The sequence below is a fragment of the Fistularia commersonii genome, chromosome 3 (assembly GCF_037954325.1).
Source record: "Fistularia commersonii isolate RoL2024-O1a breed Wild chromosome 3, RoL_Fcom_v1.0, whole genome shotgun sequence".
NCBI classification, from domain to species: Eukaryota; Metazoa; Chordata; class Actinopteri; order Syngnathiformes; family Fistulariidae; genus Fistularia; species Fistularia commersonii.
Genome location: NC_141286.1, coordinates 21,221,021 through 21,241,833, shown reverse-complemented (window position 1 = coordinate 21,241,833; position 20,813 = coordinate 21,221,021). Strand labels below are relative to the sequence as shown.

Here is a 20,813-nt window from a genome sequence, read left to right as displayed (position 1 = left end):
CGGCGTGCTAGCGCTTTCGGCTTGCGCTGGAAAGAAAAAAGTGTTGACGTAGCTATTTTTCAAATCGGAATCGTCGCAACTGCCTCTTTTGACCCGACTACGCTTCCTTTTTACGATATCACCCTCCGACACTCGTCCAGGATGCCGGCCTGTCGTTTATGGATTCGGTCTGTCCTCTGGGCGCGGTAATTATAAAAGCGCCCCCGTGGCATAAAAACACCGCTTTTCCTTCACACCCCTTTTATTTTTATAAGCCACAAGCCGCTGACCCCAAAGCCGGGGGCTCTTATTTTTCCTGTTAGCGCCCCGTCCCTCGCCCCCGCCGCACCTCCCGTTTTCCATGAGCTAAAAGTAGAAGCGGGAGCAGCATCGCGGCGGGCTGCGGAAACCCCACCGAACGGTGTAGCGCTATTGCCTCTGCTCAGTGGATCCAAAACCCAGGGAGGCCACTTACCGGTGGAAGTCTGATTAACCAGACTGTTTGTCTGCCAGTCTCCCAGGGCGGTTGCCGCCGCCCTCCCCTCCCTCCCGTACCCTCACCCCACATCTGCAAACATCCTTTCTGACCTTTACAGCCCGTGGATATTTCGCTCGGTGCGGGCTGTACATGTCATATTGAAAGAGCACCGAAACACGCACATGCGCACGGGAGGCGTTTGCGTTCTCCGAAGGTATTATAATAAGACGTGAGGGCGGGCAGAGAAGCGTGTTTTCCGGCTCTGGTGGCAAAATGCCTATGAGAATATATCTGGAGGTTCTCAGTCATCCAGGTCATGGTGAATTCTTCTCGAAATCCTCTAGTCTTGGTAACAGGACTTGTATGTCTTCACTTGAAGGTGTTCTTTTGAAGACAGCAATGTCCACAATGTATTGCGGCCAAAGAAGACAGATGGTTCGAGGGAGGAGTCAAAGAAGCTATCTTGGTCAAAACAGAAAAAACATCTCTGAACAGAGGAGGATGCCTCAGACACAACCTTTCCCAAAGGTATAACGCCGTACTGAGATCTATACCAAGATGGACTAGACCCGGTAGCATCCACATGAGCTTTAGTCCACGTGATCCAGCGGGTTTCAGTCCTTTGTTTAGCTTTACATTTTCACATTTCAGTCCCCAAAAGTTGCTCTTTTGTCCCAACGAACGACACCCCATCAGGAAAACAACCCCCTTAGACCTGCCGATCAACTCTTGCATTTACATCATGAATTGCATTACATTACATTGCAGTCATTTGGCAGACGCTTTTATCCAAAGCGACTCACAAAAAGTGCAATTCAGTCACCGAAGATCCAAAGTACCAGTAGTTGAAAGTAAGAAGTGACCACTCTACCAAATAGCCATCTCGGAACCACATACATACATACATTCATTTCCTCCTTTTTTCAGGGGGGGGGGGGCTAAGTGCGATTAGTGGGATAGTGCTTGCTGAAGAGGTATGTTTTCACCTCACGGCGAAAGATTGGCCTTTTTCAGGAGTTGGTTCCACCACCGAGGAGCCGAGACCGAGAAGAGCCGAGACTGGTTTGATCGGCAGCCGGGGGCTCTGAGTGATGGGGTGGACGGTCGCCCAGAGGTGGCAAGTCAGAGGGGACGGGAAGGGACATGTGGCTTGACCGTAACCTGGAGATAAGACTGGGGTTGTCCCATTCACTGCCCGGTCGGCGAGTACCAGGGACTTGAACTTGATTCGGGCGGCTACCGGGAGCCAGTGTAGGGATGTAAGAAGGGGATGAATGCTACCATGACCTAGACCCGCCAAAAATAACCTACCAGTTATATTGGGAAACTCCCAACGGATCATTAGAAGCCCTCGGACGAGTGCAGAAACGTCTTCAGGGAAGGATTTTCAAGTCCGGTTGCCACAACAAGAACGTTCGACAAGAGTTCGCCTTGGGCGTAGCATCACCCCACCCCCAATCTCCCATCCATGTGATGCATAGGATGCAGATTTATCAAAACGGGCTACAAAAGCGCACAGCGTGTTTAAAAAAAAATGGACAAAAAATCATACATCTTGATTTGTTTACCGAAATGCGGGCAAGCAGCTGCTCGCAATGTTGTGTAGGTGCAGAAAAAGGGGAGGGCGCTAATGTTTAATTTGGAAGGATGTTGTTTGTTTATTCTTTCAGACAGAAAAGTTTAAAGAATATAGTTCACAGTATGGTTGCAGGAACCTTCTTGGTTTTGCATTGGCACCGGTGTGACATAAGCATCTGCGAAGTCTACCTTAACGCTCAAAAACAAACTACTGTGAAGAAAGGGAAGACAACAGCGTTGACATGTTCTGCATGGACATCAAGCTAAGGCACTAGAGTGGTCCCTTAAGATTCAAAATTCATTCGTACCAGAAATGGGTTTGTGTTTTGATTTTTTTGCCATTTCTGAAGTGATTTTTTTGCAAATTTAAATTGAATTCATGTGTTAATTCTCTCTTGTGATTGTCTGAGTTATAGTATCGCCACCCGCGTCAGAAGTAATTTTTCCGTGTTGTCTTGTATAGATGCCTGTTTTTGCGACACAATAATCGTGCCGCAGGAAGGCTTCATAGTTTTTATAGATTTCTTTTGGTTTAGGATGGTACATATCGTTGATGCATTGCCATTATAGTCACGTACGATATCAGTCACAGGTACACCATGTTCGCGCTTTGCTCTTATTTTGTGCTTCATTTCCATGAAAGCATCTTCTTTCTGGGTTCACCTTTTGCTTTTTTTGGACATGATGAGCACAAAGATATGAAATTATGACACCCAAGAGTCGGGAACACGACGCAGGATATTTACTGTACAAACTACCCGGACGACATGGTCAAGGGATGCTGGAAACTGCACGTTTTTTTCGAGGTGAAAGCGGCGAGCAGCGCCAGTTCAGAAGATGCGGCGGAATCATGGAGCGGGTTCGGGTTGCGGGAGCTCGCTTGGCGCGCACCCTGCGACTTTCAAATGTTCTGGCTATCGAATTTGTATCATGAAATTTGGGGGGGATTTCAAGGATAAAATTTGCTCGAATCGCACTTTGTATAGTGAAAATCGTATCATATACAAAGATATTTGTATCTTAAGGGGCCGCTGTCCAAAATTTTAATGTGCAAGTCCTTAGAAGAGCTTGGACCTCTTAGTCGACTTGTTTCTTGCTGTTTTTTTTCTCAAGAAAACAGCCGACCGGTGAACGTAGTAGTTTTTAAAAATGTCGCCCCGCAGTCCACAAGAAGAGTTCCTCGCAAGAATTCCTACGGAACTGGGAAAAACCACCGCCTCGTAGTTCGAGGAACCGAGGTCCATTGCCTCTGATTTCTCTGCTGTCCGACTGCACAAAAAAACAGCCTGGATCCTGAAAAGGTTCCAGGAATCGGAAAAAAGGTCTTACAGGGCAAAAGAGGCTGTTGTGGCCGATGAAAATCTCAGTTCCAGTCACTTCTTCTCTAAGGGGCGAGTGGTTCGCACTCCTGAGACGTGGAGTGGGTTCCTGCGGTTGTGAGCAAATCGGTCCGACAGAGCAGCGTCTTGGTCGGAACATATTCCGCACTATAAATATTCATACCGGCCAACTGGGAAACCGGTCTTGACGAAACACGGGATAGAAGACGAGACAGATTACGGTAATTACGGGACTATAACCCACTACTTTTTTCACACACGTTGAACACTGCGGCTTAAACAATGACGCGGCTGATTAATGGGACGAGCTCCACGCAGCCGAAATAGTTTTCCTCGTCACATTGGACCGATGAAAACGAAAATATCCGTGGAGGTTCAATTAACGAAACGCCCAATTGCCTCCTTCAGCACATGGTACCCAGGTGTCCTTTGGGCAGACGCAGTCTGGGTCCACTAGCGTCTTCTGTCGCTTCCAACACCACAGGAGAGTTAAGAGATGGAGTAAAACTGAAGAGAAACACATGCGACCCTTGGATAGCGCTTTTATCGCGGCTTCGTTTTTGTTGTTTCCATGTTTCGCGCTCCCACTGCCGCTTGGTGGGTTCTTGAAATTTCCCGTACGCCTTCCTCTAGAGTCGGATTTTATTTGTACGGCGCCGCAGAAATATTTGACAGACCCCAACACGGGTGGCCTCCCGCCTCGACCGATTGAGAAGGACATTGAGATAGAAAGCAAGACTGTGATAGGGACAGATTGGATATGTGGGTTGGGATGCGAATAATAACAGTAGCGCTAACTGTTTCATGCTAATAGCTGACACAGTACAACAATAAGAAGAAAATAAGAACGGGGGATCTACTGCAGGATCTCTGCAGTGGATCAAGACCAAGGACTCGGGAGACGAAATTAGGCGACTGCGGTGCGGCGATGAAGGGACACGAGTACAGACAGGATTGAGAGAAGTGCATTATGGGATGTCCCTCAGCAGAGTATGGTGGCATTAACTAAGAGCTAGCCTAACGCTAACACCAAGCTTTCTGAAGCTCTTCCGAAGCAGCAGAGTTTTAAATTTTTATCTCTCCCGGATGTTAACGTTCTCAGTTTGACGGTGTTTGACAGTTTCCGGAGAATCAGGCATGACAAGGAGACGCGATGCAGGGGGCGCGATGCAGGTCGCGCCTCGGTAGGAGGTTGGAGCCGACTGATTGCTAAGAGCGGGGTTACCGATCCGCTCCGCCCTTCGACGGTTTGATGAAACAACTCGGGCAGGTTGTCTCCCTCGACAAAGAGAGTAGGCCAATCCCCGATCAGTCAGGCCTAGCTTAAGGGCTTTCGATGGTGCGCCGAATGTCGCTTATTTGATGCATTTCAAGTGTTAAATTGATATTAATTTGGTGTTTTCAACTGTTGGGAATCCATTTGTGAGAAAGAGCACAAAAACAGTTCCTTTGTCAACCCCCGCCGCCGCCGCCACGCTCCCCCCCGTTTCATTTCCCACCACTTACTTTGTCTTCCCTGGAAACGTTTGTCTCCTTCCCCTCCCCGTCTCGGTTTCCTTAAGGAGCCGCTCAAATGTCACGAGCTGTCAGGCTCTCTCATCACCCCCCCCACCCCCTACCCTGCCTCGGTCTTATCGAGAAGAGAAAACCAGGCGAAGTTGTCAGGACTCGTTTCGGAACTCCCGGTGATTTTCCACCGCGGATTCTCAAGAACCCCTATTCTTCTTCTTTCTTTAGCCGTAAAAAAAAAATATATATCCAAAGCCGAGGGGGATCGCGTCGGTTCCTCTTCCCGTGCCGGGTCAAACTAGCCGACCTCGCTAACGTGTACTGTTAGCGCCCCATTGTTAATTTCAGGCTCCAAAGGGACGGTTTGGTGATCTGTCGCTTCGTAAAGTGATTATTTGAATTTCACTCGACGTATAAACTGAGTTGAATATTAAGATGGATGCTTTTACTTTGGACGTCTTTGTCTCCACTGTTTTGCGAAATTGTTGCCTAGATTTATTATACAGATCTAAAGTAACCTTCCTCGTTAGGCCTTAATGCTGGCCATTCGTTACCCCTGCCAGGGAGACTAATGACGTTATTAATCAGCTATGAATAGAGCAGCACGGCGGCGGGGGGGGCAGACGCCTCCTTACTGTAACAGCCCCGAGCCTGAATGGACAAGACAGATCGCCAGATGAACGACGGAGAGGCATTAGCCGCGACATGAGGATGCGGAAATAGACCAAAGTCTCGTCGTCGGTGTAAATTCGGCGCACCTTCGCGTCTCTGACTTCGTCTTCTTCCCCGCGGTTTAATAAGCAAGAGTCGCGATACTAAAAAATGAAACGGTTAAGCTCTGGAGCTTCTTCTCTGAGCCACATCACTGCATCATCAGCGTAACGGCGAACAGATTTTAAAAAGAATCCGTAACGGCTCATCATCTGGAGCGGTAACATTAAATGGAGAGTGAAACCCCTCTCGTAAATCTTCAGAAGAAATATTTGAAACGAGTATTTATAAAACAATTGAGAGCTGAGTGAAGTTTACGAAATATTTTTTCATATTTTTTCATGGCTTTGAGTCGGAGGGGTATAATTTCACCCGCGGATGTGAAAGATGCCCCGGGAACTAAATCAGTCCCGAGTCGCGATTCGATGACAGACGCAAACGCCAGCCAGTAACGCGATAACACACACACACACACACACACACACACACTGCCCCCCCCCCCCCCCAAGCTTTTAGCCTCCACAGTCAATTCCTTTGACCCGCGCACGAATGGAAATGTCATATGGGCCCGAATTCTTTCCGTATGGTTTCGTTTCGCCCACTTGCCATGCAAATGGAAAGCAGATCCCCGGGTCCAACCGCAGATTGTCGTCCCCCCACCCCCCCACAAAAAAAAAAACAAAAAAAACATCGGCAAATGAAATCACAACCATTTCTGTGGCCCGGGCTTGGGGAATATTCTGGAAAAAGTGTTGAACAAACATCGTCTGACGGGTCTTTGGGGAGCGTCAGGCCTCCGGAGTCCGCTTTTGTCCAAAACGGGTTTTTAAAGATCGAGCTCAAACGTGGCGCTCCCCCCTTCAGTCGCCATGACAACAACAAATATGTTTATCGATAAGAGGCCCGATATTGAATTTCATGCCTGCTCTTTTATTTATATTCCATTAATCGATTTGAGCGAAAACTCTTGGCGTTTCCACAAATTCCTTTTTTTACGAAACCGGTGATTCTTTATACGTTTGTCTTCTAATTGATGTCGTGCTATAAATCTGCGTTGGGGGAAAAAAAACTAGATGTTTTCAGATACCATATTTGGGTGTTTGCCATAAAACCAAATAATCACTTTTCTATCATTTTTATGGAGGCTTTGTTTACCCGATGGGGAAAGAGCTGGGTTCAGATAATAGTAGTTTAAACCCAGTAAAAAAAAAAAAAACTTTTATAAAGCAGTACTACAGTAAATGCAGTACTTTTCTGACTGTAGTTTGGATTCACGCCTTCACCCTGAAAGGAGATTTTTTTTTTTCAAGAGGGCAGATTTTTTTTTTTTTTTGTCCAAGTTCTTTTTATTTATTTATTCGTCTTTCATCACGAACTGGAAAGAAAAAAAAAAAAAAAAACGAGAGCTCAAAAAAAAAAAAAAAAAATCTCACATCTTTCAGGTGTTTTTTTTTTTTTTTTTTTTCCCCCCTCTTTACACAAGGGCAAAGTAAACCCCGCCTTGTGACTGAAAGGAGGCGAGGGCAAATTTTCGTCGGGTGTCTTTTGGACGTTTGAAACCGTTCCCGAAAAAAAAATGAAATGTCGCCCCCCCACCCCCCACCCCCACCCCTTTGACATTAGAGAGCTGTGTGTAGATCTGCATGTGTAGTCCCCCCCCCCTCGATATTGTGCTTTTATTTGTCAGCCTTGTCGGTGCAGTAGAGATGTTTTATTTCTGTGTTTCCTTGTCACGCCAACAGTCTTTTTTTGTTACGTTGTTATTTTGTTTTTTCTTCTGTTTTTGTTTCCTTCCTTTCTTTCGTTTCACTGCTGTCATTTCCATTTCACCCCTCCTCCTCCTCCACAACCACCTCCTCCTCCTTCCTTTCTTGTCCCTAAAATCTGTCCCTGTTTTGGACGCACAATATTTTCTCTCACCCCCCTCCCCTTCCCCGTCCCGTATCCCCCCTTTCTCCTCACCCGCCTCCCCTCTCTCTCCCTTCCCAACCCCCCCCCAAAAGACGTAACCCTGCCCCCTCCCCTGCCCCCCTCACTGACTCCTAACACTACTGACCATGTAACGCCAGGCTCTGGAGGTGTAGCCAGTCCAACAGGGCCCGCCCCTTCGGCGCCGCGAGACGTGGTGGCCTCGCTGGTGTCCACCCGCTTCATCAAGCTCACGTGGCGTCCGCCGGCAGAACCGCACGGCGACGACTTGACCTACTCCGTCTTCTACAGCCTGGAGGGCACCAGCAGGTAAAACACACACACACACATATACGGCGGTGAGCGTTCAGCGGATGTTACCCCCCAAGGGACGGAATCTCTCGCATGTTAAGATAAATCTCGGGCCGTTCCGGAAAGAAAGGTGGTGTTAAAAGCGATTAAAAAGTGTTTTTTTTGTGTTTACGTCAGGGAGCGAGTGGTGAACACCAGCCGCCCCGGCGAGATGCAGGTCACCATCCAGAACCTCATGCCGGACACAAAGTACCGCTTCAGGGTCGTCGGCCACAACAGCAACGGTCCGGGGGAAAGCTCTGCCGGGCTGAAAGTGGCCACCCAGGCCGAAGGTGAGACAGTGTGTGTGTGTGTGTGTGTGTGTGTGATCACACACGCAAAGAAAAACACGGGCCAGTTCGTCGGAAACGACCGCCGTGTCGTTTCGTTCAAGAACGTGGCGCGAATGTGCAAATAAAACAGACAAATACCCACTCGTACACATGAAAGATCACGTCAAACACACCGACGCCTTCTGCCAACACACACACACACACACACACACACACATACACACACTCGTGTACAGAGAAGGCTGTTCAGGTCTGTGTATGAAGCTAGACCACCCAATGGCACACCAGAGAATTGCAGTACTCTCTTCTTGTTTACATCCTGTGTGTGTGTGTGTGTGCATTTAGGTTTCATTCCTTCCCGTTTGTTTGCCCTTAAGGCGGGGTCAGGGATTCATCACCGCGGCATATTTCTATCAGTAGACTCTTGAACTCGGGGAATGTGCTCTCTTGACCGTTGCAGCGCTGCTAATAAATATAGCGAGGAGGACACGACACGTTTCTCACGGTGTGAAAATTCCCTCATCGCAGCACTTTTTTTTTTAAACGTAGCCGTAATAAATTAAAAAAAAAAAAAAAAGTGCAGCGAGCGGGATGTCCGCGACGCGCCGTCTCAGCGAATGCCGCTCCCCCGCTTGCAGTCACTTCACTTACGACTCCCTGCCTGTGTCCTTGTATACAGGGCATACTGACACACACACACACACCTGCATACACACTCCTCTTCAATCCCTGCCAGTGGGAGCCAAGCCACCCACGGGGGTAGCAGTGAGGGTGGGCTTTACCTGTGCAGCACATCTCGTGTGTGTGTGTGTGTGTGTGGCCACTTCTAGCACAAGAAAATGCTGCAAGCAGCATACCAACCGGCATCACACACACACACACACACACACACTCACACACACACGAACATCGGCCCTTGTCCTCCCGAGTTTCTCCTCTGGCTGGATCCACCGGAGAAAAGAAAGACGGACGAGGCTCCAAACTTCTACCCAGAAATAAATCGCCGTTTGCCGTCGAGACTTTTGTCCAGCGGTCGTTCATTTATCCTGGAGTTTGTGTTCCAGAAAAAGGCGCGATAAACAAAAATCCGTGGCCAAAAGTAGCAACCATATTTTTACTTTATTATTTGTCGATATTTTAAAGCTTAATCATTCCCAAACTCTTATAAACCCTCCCTATACTCTTAAATAAGTATCAATTGCAATGCAAGATGCGATACGCCACAGAGGCAAAGAGTGATGCTACCATCACAGACTGAATCAAAACCCAGGGTACAGAACATCCTAGAAAATGCATATTTTACCATTAAAAATAATTGAAATAATAAATATATAAAAATACATTTATACAGCATAGCTGTGTTAATATCCACAATATAAACTTGTATCACAGATTAAAAATCATCAACATTTTTTATGTATAAAGGATTAAAAATCTGAGTTTTTAATCTATTGTGGATATTAAAAAAATGGATTTTTATTTACATCTAATTTTAAATTGCAGAAATCTAAATTTTTAATCTATCGTGGATGAAAAATCTGGATTTGTATTTATATTCAATTTTATATTGCAGAAATCTAAACTTTTTATTTAGCGTGGATTAAAAATCTGGATTTTAAATTTTTAATTCATCAATGACTAAAAATCTGGATTTTTATTTATATTTAATTTTATATTGCAGAAATCTAAACTTTTAATCTAGCGTGGAATTACAAAACTGGATTTTTATTTATATTTAATTTTATATTGCAGAAATCTAAATTTTTAATCCAGCGTGGATTAAAAATCTGGATTTTAAATTTTCTAATTCATCATGGACTAAAAATCTGGATTTTTATTTTTATTTGATTTTATAATGCAGAAATCTAAACTTTTAATCTAGTGTGGAATTACAAAACTGGATTTTTATTTATATTTAATTTTATATTGCAGAAATCTACATTTTTAATGTAGCTTGGATTGAAAATCTTAATCTTTATTTTTATTTCATTTTATATTGCAGAAATCTAAATTTTTTAATGTACCGTGGATTAAAGATCTGGATTTTTATTTATATTTAATTATTTATTGCAGAAATCTAAATTTTTAATCTACTGTAGATTCAAAATCTGGATTTTTATCTTTATTTAATTCTATGTAGTAGAAATGTAAATTTTTAATCTAGTGTGGATTAAAAACTTGGATTTTTATTTATACTAAATTGATATTGCAGAAATCTTAATTTTTAATCTAGTGTGGAATAAAAATCTGGATTTTTATCTATATTTAATTTCAAATTGCAGTAATATAAATTTTTACTCAATGGTGGATTAAAAATCTGGATTTTTATTTATATTTAATGTTATATTGCAGATATTTTGCGACACCACCGAGACAGGGAAAGGTGAACCGCGATACAACCGCAAGGGACTGCTGCACTGCGGATCCCATCACAATTTATTAGCCACATCGGGATGGAAAAGTTCTAAGTAGTTTCCAGCTTCAGTTTGGTTCCAGGAGCTAGTCTCCCCCCGGGGAAGCTTTTAGTTTTGCGTTCTCACAGGCAGTCAGGGGACCAGAGTTAGAGGCCGCGACGTCAACCTTAAGCGCCACACTCAGAAATAAACCACACGGACAACAATTAGAGTCAAGTTATTTCAGAATTTATGTCATGCATGGTTAACCACAGACTTTCAGAAGGGTTGAAGTGGTTTATTTTCCCCCCTTGTGCTGCGTTGCCGTGTGATGAACCCCGCCGTTCGATAACTGCTCTTGTTTTGTGTTTAATTTTCCTCGGATACCCCTCAGGCCAGGGGAGCTTGGACCTCTCAGTTGGTCCATTTTTCACTGCTTCTGTCCATTTTGAAAGAGGGCAGTCGGTCAGTGACCCCAAATGTTTATAAAAATGGCGCTCAACAGTCCAGCAGGAGTACCTAGTAATGAGCAAAAACTTCCGGCGGGGACAAACGTCATACGAGTCCCAACACGTAGGAGACCCTGCCTCGGAGAAAGTGCCAAAATGGTTTTCGGAACTGAGGGCCACGGTCACTAGTTCCTTTGCTGTCTGAATGTACCAAAAAAATGCTTAGTTCCATAAAAGATTTGAGGAACTGCAAATACGTAGCTGCAGTGCTAAAGTGGACAAGAGGAATAGTTTATAGAATGTGACATATTCCTATTTGTCACAAAACCCCCAAGGGATGGGGATCAAGCAATAAAGTTAGCAAGATAATTTGACTACTAGTGGACAGCTGTCCCTTTTTTTTTTTTTTGATGGAGTAGTATTTTTCGCACTATGGGCTACATGCCCTATAATCCAGTGTGCCTTATGTATGAATTCTTGTTGTGCTTACTGACCTCGAGCCATTTTTATGTGGTACACTGCACTCAAAAAACTTGTCAAAATGTTTTCATGCCACTTCGGTCAGGGACGAAGCCGCTTCGTTAGATTGATTGTCGGACCGTTCCCGCCTGACAAAGGGACGTTGTATTGAAGTCGATCCTTGGTTGAATATGGGTTGCAACGTCCGACAACGTAAGATAACTAATTATGTAGTGCTTTTTGTAAGCGCGGTATGTACCGTGCTTCACGGTAATATTACTATACATTTGTGTGTATGAGGACCCCCAAAAAGGGTACCTGTTAAGAGAGACGCTTACAAAGCGGAATTCAAACTCAAGGCTACCAGTCACGAATTAGATCATGGAAATAGAACGACGGTGAAAAAATTCAACATTAATGAATCAATGGTACGGAAGTGGAGGAAGCAAGGCGATGAACTTAGCCAACTAAAGAAGACCAAACAGAGTTTCCAAGGGAAAAAAGCGAGATGGTAGAAGCGTCTCTACGGTCTCAGGCAACAGCAATAGCATGTGACATGAAGATGGATGCCTTTCCAGGAGGTCTTTCTTGGTGCTTCCGTTTTATGAAAAGGCATCATCCATCCGCACAAGAACTACCATCTCGCAGCAACTGCCAAAGAAATGTTTGCCATCTTCCGCACTTAGTGCAAGAACAAGATCGCAGACGAGGTCCCCCCTTACTTTTGACATCCCCGTGAACCGTACTGTCGAGAAAACAGGGACCAGTACGATATCTATACGCGGCACTGGGAGCGAGAAGTCATCCTTCACTGTATTGTGAATGAACTAAATAAAGGTAGACTAAACTGACCCTATGTTTTATCATGTGCCTTGTAACACGGTGCACCTTGTGGCCCGCAAAGTACGGTTAGTAGAAAATAGAGCTGCGACTACCGTAAGATCCGTTATTTGAAAAGGTCTCGACTAAGCAGGGAGAAGGAGATCTCAGATATGTGAATAAACCTCATTTTTGAAATGCATTGTCATGGAAATACAAGTTGGCAGCCAAGGGGGGAGGGCGGCGCGGCCCTCGAGTGGCCCTCGAGTGGCGCTCCATTGAACTTCTTCCATCCTAAATAAACAGCACCAAAGGCTCTTGGGTTATGCGATAGGAGAATAAAACAATCGAGTTACGTGGGTATCTCCTGTCTCTTTTCTCAGTCCAAGTCCCGGGCCCTGCCCCTAACCTGCAGGCGGTGGCCAACTCGCCGACCACTGTCTCCCTGAGCTGGGACAAGCCGCTCACTGGGAACGGAGAGATCCTCACCTACAAGCTGTATTACACCGACAAAAGCGTTGGCAACGAGCAGGTAAGGGACGGCCACCTCCGGTCTAAGCGAAGGCGGCGTTTCATCGGAAAGGGTGAGATACCTGGAGCTGGAGCGCAGCCGGTTGATTTTGCATGTTCCATTAGATAAGAACAATTTGCCTACATGAGCTGTTCCAGCAACATGTCCCTTAGTCACATTTAAGAAGTCCCTTTCTTCCTCCTGCCCGAAAGACAAGACTACATTTATTATCCGGAGTGTAAGCCAGGATATGAAACACCAACTTCGACTGTCCCGGTGCCCCTTTGAGTCTATGAGTCCGGTGAGGCATTAAAAAGGCCTTAATATGATAATGGGTGAAACGTCAACCGGCACGCTGAGTAATGATGCCTCAGCTCCCCGAAGAAGAGATGAAGAGTTAGCCAGAGCTGAAATATTAAAAAGGCAACGAGTCAGAGGAGGGAAGACGTAAAAGATATTTTGAGAGTGTGACATCTTCGCAGGCAATAACCTGACCCGAGTTCAGGGGCCGTGACCTCTGGCTGCCCTCGAAGCAAAAGTGGATTTCCGGTCTTTGTCAAAAGCCAATCGATAGGTTAGAGAGGTTAGACTGACATGGTTTGGACATGTATAAAGGAGGGATAGTGAAGATCTGGGTGGAAGGATGCCGTCTAGAAGTGTGGGGTGAAAGAGGACATGAAGTGGTGGGACAGAAGAGGAAGATAGATGGAGGAAGTAGGCAACCCCTAAAGGTAGCAGCCCGAAGAGGAAGTCGTGAATTCCATCGTCACGTTACACATTACCCTCCCTCGACTTCAACGCCTCTTGGCTTTCTCTCCTTTTCAGGATGTTGACGTGGACGGCCAGTCTTTCACCATGACTGGGCTGAAGAAGAACGTGGAGTACAGCTTCCGTGTGGTGGCGAACAACAAACACGGCCCCGGAGTTTCCACCGAGGACATCACCGTGCGCACCTTGTCCGACGGTTCGTACGATCGTTTCCATTCATAACGGGTACAAGTCACTTTGCAGTGGGTGATGTTTCCTGCTCTATCTGCACAGTACCCAGTGGGCCCCCGCAGAACTTCACTCTGGAGGTCCAGAACTCAAAGGTGAGCAGAACTTTTTGGGATTTTTCTTTAGTCTGACAAGTTGTTCACAGGGTCATCCTGTTGACCCTTTGTCTGTCCCCATCCCTTTGTTGACCCGTCAGAGTACTCTTGTACTTGTACTCTTTCCATACAGGGCTGAGATTATACATTTAAACACAGGGTCAGCTGTGGCTCAGCTGGTAGACTAGGGTGTCCCTCGAATCAGAAGGTTGGCAGTCCAATCCCCGGCAAGATAGAGCTCTCCCAGTTGCTCCCAATAGTCTAGTTAGAACTTTGAAACAGCAAGGTGTCAAAGGTGCAACAAAAGTGGTTGCCATTATTTGCCTTCTCAGACCAAACTTTTGTTTTGATGGGTCTCAGCCACCCATCCACACGAGAACCGTGTTTGGGGAGCTTGAAAACGTAAAGTGGAAAGATTTTGAAACACCTCCGTCTCCATGTAGATGGGAAACTTTGAAAAATGGCACGTGCACGAAGGTTGCAATCAATAGCCATACGCAGGTGGGTGGACCGTAACAGAGTACTCCCGTGTACTTCCACTGGCACAACCTTGTAGTTTTGGGTCACTCCGAGCAGTAGCTCCCCTTCTTTGTCGGTCCATGCAAATACAGGATTCCTATCCAATTTTAATCGTTACACTTCCCAGAAGCAGTTGCCAGTTTTTTGTTGTTTTTTTCCATAGCACTGAGACAGGAAGTGCCTACTGGCACTACTGGTCATGTGTATGACAACAATTCTAGAGTTTTCTGTTGTCGTTGTCAAACGTCACTGCATGCATACTTCCCATGCGTTGCCACGGTTGTGGAGCGGCACGTCCACTAGAAGACAATCCAAAGATCAGCGGTCACTTACAAGCTCCGCATTAAGTGTCAAGAGGCCGATGCTGTGTTATCACCTTGTTCCTTGTTCCTCTTGTTGGTCTTGCTTGAGCATATGGCACAAAATTGCCTCCTAACAACTTCCTGTGGTACTGCTGTGTCAGGCTACATGTCCATAAGCTTCCAGAATACGTGCACAGGAAATAAACTTACAGGATGGACCGAAGGCTCCTTTGCACATGACGTGCCTGTTCCGCCTACATTAGCATATCCTTTAGGTTAAGGTAAAAATAAAAAAAACAATCCTTTATCCCCGTCGGTTTGCTTTGCTTTTATCCTGAGGAATGAAAAGGCACATTTCAAACCAGATTCAAAGCGGTTCCGCAATTCGAGATCCGATCCCTCGGCGGATCAGACCCAACCGGGTAACTTTTCTTAAAGTAGTTCCAGCTCCCGGTGTCAGTTTGGCGTTCCTTTTCAAGTTCCATCGTTAAATCGGATTTATTCCAGCTAAACCCGCCGCGGTTCTTGCGCGACACTCCTGATTAGATAAAGCAGCAGAGGCTTCACAACAGGCCACTGATTAAACCAGGAAACCGGCCTTGACTTTTTTTTCCTTTTTTTTTCATTTTTCTCGCCATTTCTTCTTCAGACAGAACGCCGCGGGCCTGTTTATTATATATCTCCACCCGGCGATGAATTAATTTTAACAAAAGATGTTTTTTTTTTTTTTTTACACACCCGCGCTTGTCACATGAGAGAACTGAAAGTGCAAACAGAGACCCTCAAAGCGGAGACAATCCAGTAGAGAGAAAAGAAAACCTCAGGCTACACGCTTTGACTACAGAAACAGCTGCCGGTGCATTCAGGCCTTTTGCTCGGAGCTTGGGCGAGAAAGAACCGTCAAAAGGAAAAAAAAAAAAAAAAAGAAATAAAATAGTCGGACAATCCTATCACACACTCCCAGCTTGACTCGGAACCGGCCACCCATGCTGAGAGGATACTCAGATTTGCAGCGAGAAAGACAGTTCGATGCTGATGCAGTTGCGGTGGGGGGGGGATAAAGGGAAGAGGCATGCTGAAAAAATGGAAGGGGTTTAAATGGCGAGCCTTCATCCAGCCCACCGCCCGGGGGGCCCCGACAGGGCGGGTTGAAACGGAGGTCTCGAAGATTTACCTTAATTTCCGGACTACCGTATTTTCACGACTATAAGGCGCACCTTACTATAAGGCGCAGTCTCAGTTATGTGTGCCATTACTGTATTTAACACACATATAAGGCGCACCTGATTATAGGGCGCGGGTTTTATATACAATCCACGCCCATGCTTCCCCCTTTAACGTCTCTACTACGTCCGCCTTACAAGAACAACACACACACAAGCATACAAGTTTGCGTATTTCAAAATAGAGCGGGAGCTAAACTGAGTTTGGTATTCACATTGTTTTACCGGTAATCGTCATCAATCAAACCCATCAAAGTCGTCATCCTGTGTTTCTGATTTGAACAGCTGCGCTAAATCTCCATCAAACATGCCAGGTTTTACTTTCTTCACTGTCAGAGTCATTTTCCTCGGAAATGATGCCGGCTTTTGCGAAAGCTCGAACAACAGTGCCGGCGGACACGTTAGCCCGAGCATCTACAATCCATTCGCAAATTGTGGAATAACTCGCCCGGCAGCGCCTTCCGCTCTTAGTGACACTTTGGTCTCCAAGAAGACTTTTCATAACCCGTTGTGCGTATCACTACAGTGTGACTCACCGGGATGTCGAAAGTGAGCGGCACCTCGTCCATGTTGGTGATGTGGCTGTGCTGGATGTGTTTGTCGGCGATGTTTTAAGGGTTGTTAAAACTACCAATTTCTGCATAACGCACATACATGTTCTTTTTTTATACAATCAACGCCCACACTTCCCCCTTTAACGTTCACATTGTGTTCTCTACTACGTCCGCCTTACAACAACAACACACACACAGGGCACACTGCACTACAGGGCGCGCTGCACATTTTGAAGAAAATCTAAGACTTTTATGTGCGCCTTATAGTCGTGATAATACGGTATATGTGTACATATATAGGCCGCATTCGTGTATAAGCCGTGTCCACGTTGTAACACCAGTTTTTTGCATAGAAACTTTCTTTTTCTTTTTTTAACTTTTAGTTAAATGCATACCGGTAACATCCACAAATGCTCTTTTTTGTGCAACACGGCTATTGAAAAAGTCGTCTTCTTCTGCGTCAAAATTGAACACCCTAAGAATTTCATGGTATTTCATTGGTCCGATGTGACAAGGCTCAATTTTTTGGCAGCATGAAGCTGTAGTTTTCAAATCATGTAAAAAAAAATAGCGGCTTTAAGTCGAGAAATTACGTTGTTTTTTTTTCTTATTTGTGTATTGCGTGGAATTGTTAAACATTAATAAGACACACACAAAAAAAGATCGAATTAACACACTTTTCATATTAACTCCCCTCCGCCTCTATCTTGTCATGCAAGATGCATTCTCACCTGCGAGCCAAAGGCTTATTCTATACCTTTTTTTTTTCTTTTTTCTTTTTTTTTTCGCCCCTTCTTTGGCGTCAGCCTCCTCGCAGTCCCCTGTGATTTTTTTTTTTTTTTTTTTTTTTGCCAAAAGTTAATTAAACAGGTTTAAATCATTAGAGGGTAGGAGGGGGAATCGCAACATGCGCCACTTTTTTGGGGGGGAGGGGTTTACCGATAGCAGGTGGGGGGGCTGGAAATAATTGAACACGTTTAACACAGATTTAATTCGGGCAATTCCCCCGGAGTCAGCTATGGAACATGCACGTGTGTGTGCGCACGAGTTTGTGTGTGTGTGTGTGTGTGTGTGTGCCCAGCACACGCACTGAAGCTTTTGTGTATCAGTGTGAAAGTATGGAAGCATTAATTATTTCTTCTCCCATGCAGGGCTTACCCCCCCCTGCACATCTTCTCAAACACACACACACACACACACACACACACACACACACACACACACAAAAAAAATTGTGATGCACGAGTCTTAGGACAGAGTCTGAGCCTGCAAGGTCTCTGCTGCCTCGGGGTTGACCCAACCTCACACACAAACACACACACACACACACACACACCGGGACACATGTGATCTATTATTCATCTGTTTATTTCTTGTCTAAAGCCGCCACTGCAGAATCCCCCCCTCCCCCCCGTATTAGCCCAATTTTCGGACACAGGGTCCCGTCCAGGGCCGTGCTGCCCCCCCCCCCCCCCCCCTTAACTCTCCGCTGGTCTTTTAAATTTTTTTCGTGTCAAACCCTCACGTCTCAGATTATCCGTCCTGATAATCACAGAGACAAGGGAGAAGGGCGATAAGAAGGAAGAGGTTCATTTCGATTATAACAGCAGGGGGAGGCGCAGATTATCAATTCTTGTGTTTCGTTGTAAGTGGCTTTACCGGTGAAGTGTAACTCTCCCCCTCCGGGAGAAATAAAATCTAAATGTATGATTAAAATTATGATAATTCCCTGATTTTTTTTTTTTTTTTTGCTTATACATGTGTTATATCAGTGTGATAACACTGTAATAACACATTTGCTGCACTTTTTTTTTTTTTTTTCCTTTTTAATATTTATTTTTCATTTTTCTCACGTGACCCCTTTTCCAACGCCCGCAGAGTATCCTCCTCCGCTGGCAACCGCCGCTCCAGGGCGCCCAGAACGGCGAGATCACCGGCTACAAGATCCGATACCGTAAAGGGTCCCGTCGCAGTGAGACTGCGGAGACCACGGGAGGCACCCAGCTGTTCAAGCTCATTGAAGGTAACGGACGCCAAACTCAGCAACGGCAGTCAACCGCTGTTACATCGCTATTACAGTGTTATAACACAACTCAGCTTTTTCAGATGCCGTTTCCCCAATGAACCGCCGTCCGATTGGTCCGCTTTATCTTCCGCGATTGCGATTTCTTCTGCACGTTTAGCCGCAAATGTTCGAATCTCTTAGTCCGACAAATGTTCACTTTTTCTTTTCGTCCAAAAAAGAATCACCAGCCAACGGACGAGCGAGCGTTGCAAGTCTGAACCAATTTTTTTTTTCAGGTTGTTTGTCCATAAATGCACGAGGTCCCCCTTCCAGACTATAGACCTATTTATTCCGAGAAGTAATGCGTGGCGGTCGAACGTCTGACTCGGAATCGGTTTGTGAAATAATTTCATGGAATGGGCCCGGAAAATCGGTTTGCAGAATCGGTTAGCAGAATGGGTTGGAGGAACGGATTTGGAGAATCGGTTCGCGGAATCGGTTCACAGAATGGGTTTGAGGAATGGATTTGGAGAATTTGTTTGCGGAATCGGTTCGCAGAATCAGTTTGAAGAATCGTTTCACAGAATGTGTTCGGGGAATGGATTTGGGGAATCGGTTCGCAGAATCAGTTCACAGAATGGATTCGGGGAATGGGTTGGTCGAATCGGTTTGGGGAACCAGTTCGCGGAATTAATTTGGGGGAATCTGTTCAGGGATTGATTTACAGAATCTTTTCACTGAGTTGGTGTCGGAATTGGCTCGGGGAATTAGTTTGGGGAATCGATTCTTGGAATTGGTTGGCGGAATTGGTTCAGGATATTAGTTTGCGGAGTCTGTTTGGGGAATCAGTTTGCGGAATTGATTCGGGGAATCTGCTCAGGGATTGATTTACAGAATCATTTCACGGAATCGGTCGCAGAATTGCTTTGGGGAATCAGTTCTTGGAATCGGTTCTTGGAATCAGTTCATGGAATTGGTTTGCAGAATTGGTTTGGGGGATCAGTTTTGGAATCGGTTCCTGGAATCAGTTCTTGGAGTCAGTTCATGGAATCAGTTCGCAGAATTGGTTTGGGGAATCAGCTCACCGAATCAATTTGGACAACTTTTCTGGGGAATTGTCTTCACGGAATAATTTCGCGTAATGGGTCGCAGAATTGGCTCGGTTAATCAGTCTGTGGAATCGGGTTTCGCGGAATTGGTTTTGGGGTCCGTTTTCGGAATCGGGTCGTGGAAACGGTTCGCGCAAGCGCCGGTTGCCTCCCCGTCGCTTCCCCCCCCGCCCGAAGCCATCGCCGAAATCAATCGGTAATTAATATTACATTTCGCCTCAGCCGATTTTCAAGTGGCCGGGACTCCTGCTGCGTGGCGCATCAAAGAGAATACATGCTTAAAAAGTTTTTTGTTGGGGGGGGGGTGAACAATCCGCAGGGGGGCGGTGGAACAGAGGCGTGTTTGTCAGTTTCAAACGAAATTTAGAAGGAGGCGTCGTTGCCCCCCCGTCCCATCCCTCGGGGGGGGTTCTTTCGCAGCTTTTAGAAGCTACCCCCGCAGGGCGGGCCCAGAATAATGGCTACAGAGCAGGAAGATTACAAGATTAGCACGTTGGTTGCGAGCGGGTCGACGCGACGACGATGATGAAAAATCATTTCGGCAAATTAAAAGCGCCGACGCGTCATTTTGTTCGGCAGCCGCTCCGCTTTTTTCCCCCCCCCGAATCTCAGAGGAATCTTGACTTTCCTTTCTCATCTCGGTTTGTTTTATTTGCGCCGGCACCAATTCCTGCAACGTGTTTTATTTTTTTATTTTTTTTTCCCCGAACGTATCGTATTTTCGTCGGCTCCGCGGAAAAATAAGCTCGGCATTTTTAAAGACGGGTTTTTTTTTTTTTTTTTTTTTTTTTTTTTTAAATTTTTATTTTCGATTGCGGCTGGAGTGTTTTGAGTCAATTCCAGTTTTTGAATGTGATCCTTTTCCGTCCCCCTCTTCCCTCCCCCGCAGGTCTTGAACGCGGGACCGAGTATTCTTTTCGGGTCTCGGCCATGACGGTGAACGGCACGGGACCAGCGACGGAGTGGACCGCAGCGGAAACATTCGAGACCGATCTGGATGGTAAAAGCCTCCTGCTTTTCACACACACTTATCCGAAACACACCATTGTTTTGACCCTCAAACAAGTCCGAATGAATGGGATCGTAATCGTCCAATTAGAAATGTCACAAAGCGAAGCCGTCTGCCAATAAAATGGCATGCCGTTGTTTTTTTCCCATTAAAACAAACCATAATATCACAGTTGGACATTTTCGATACACACGGCTATAATTTGGTGGCGCGGTGGTCGTCG

The 20,813-nt window shown here is 45.8% G+C and overlaps 1 protein-coding gene across 28 annotated transcripts in view; it reads left to right on the top strand.

The window, feature by feature from the left end:
• neo1a (neogenin 1a) overlaps nucleotides 1-20,813 on the top strand; it is a 158,429-nt gene that overhangs the window by 114,462 nt on the left and 23,154 nt on the right. For 20 of the 28 annotated variants that reach the window (XM_086144110.1, XM_086144103.1, XM_086144095.1 and 17 more), the window contains 7 exons: nucleotides 7,599-7,833; nucleotides 7,993-8,147; nucleotides 12,651-12,799; nucleotides 13,604-13,742; nucleotides 13,820-13,869; nucleotides 18,346-18,490; nucleotides 20,471-20,581. In XM_086144110.1, coding sequence (XP_086000236.1) covers nucleotides 7,599-7,833; nucleotides 7,993-8,147; nucleotides 12,651-12,799; nucleotides 13,604-13,742; nucleotides 13,820-13,869; nucleotides 18,346-18,490; nucleotides 20,471-20,581 — 984 coding nt within the window. The remainder of the gene's footprint in view (nucleotides 1-7,598; nucleotides 7,834-7,992; nucleotides 8,148-12,650; nucleotides 12,800-13,603; nucleotides 13,743-13,819; nucleotides 13,870-18,345; nucleotides 18,491-20,470; nucleotides 20,582-20,813) is intronic. The other 8 variants (XM_086144106.1, XM_086144124.1, XM_086144104.1 and 5 more) reach the window with 1 other exon arrangement.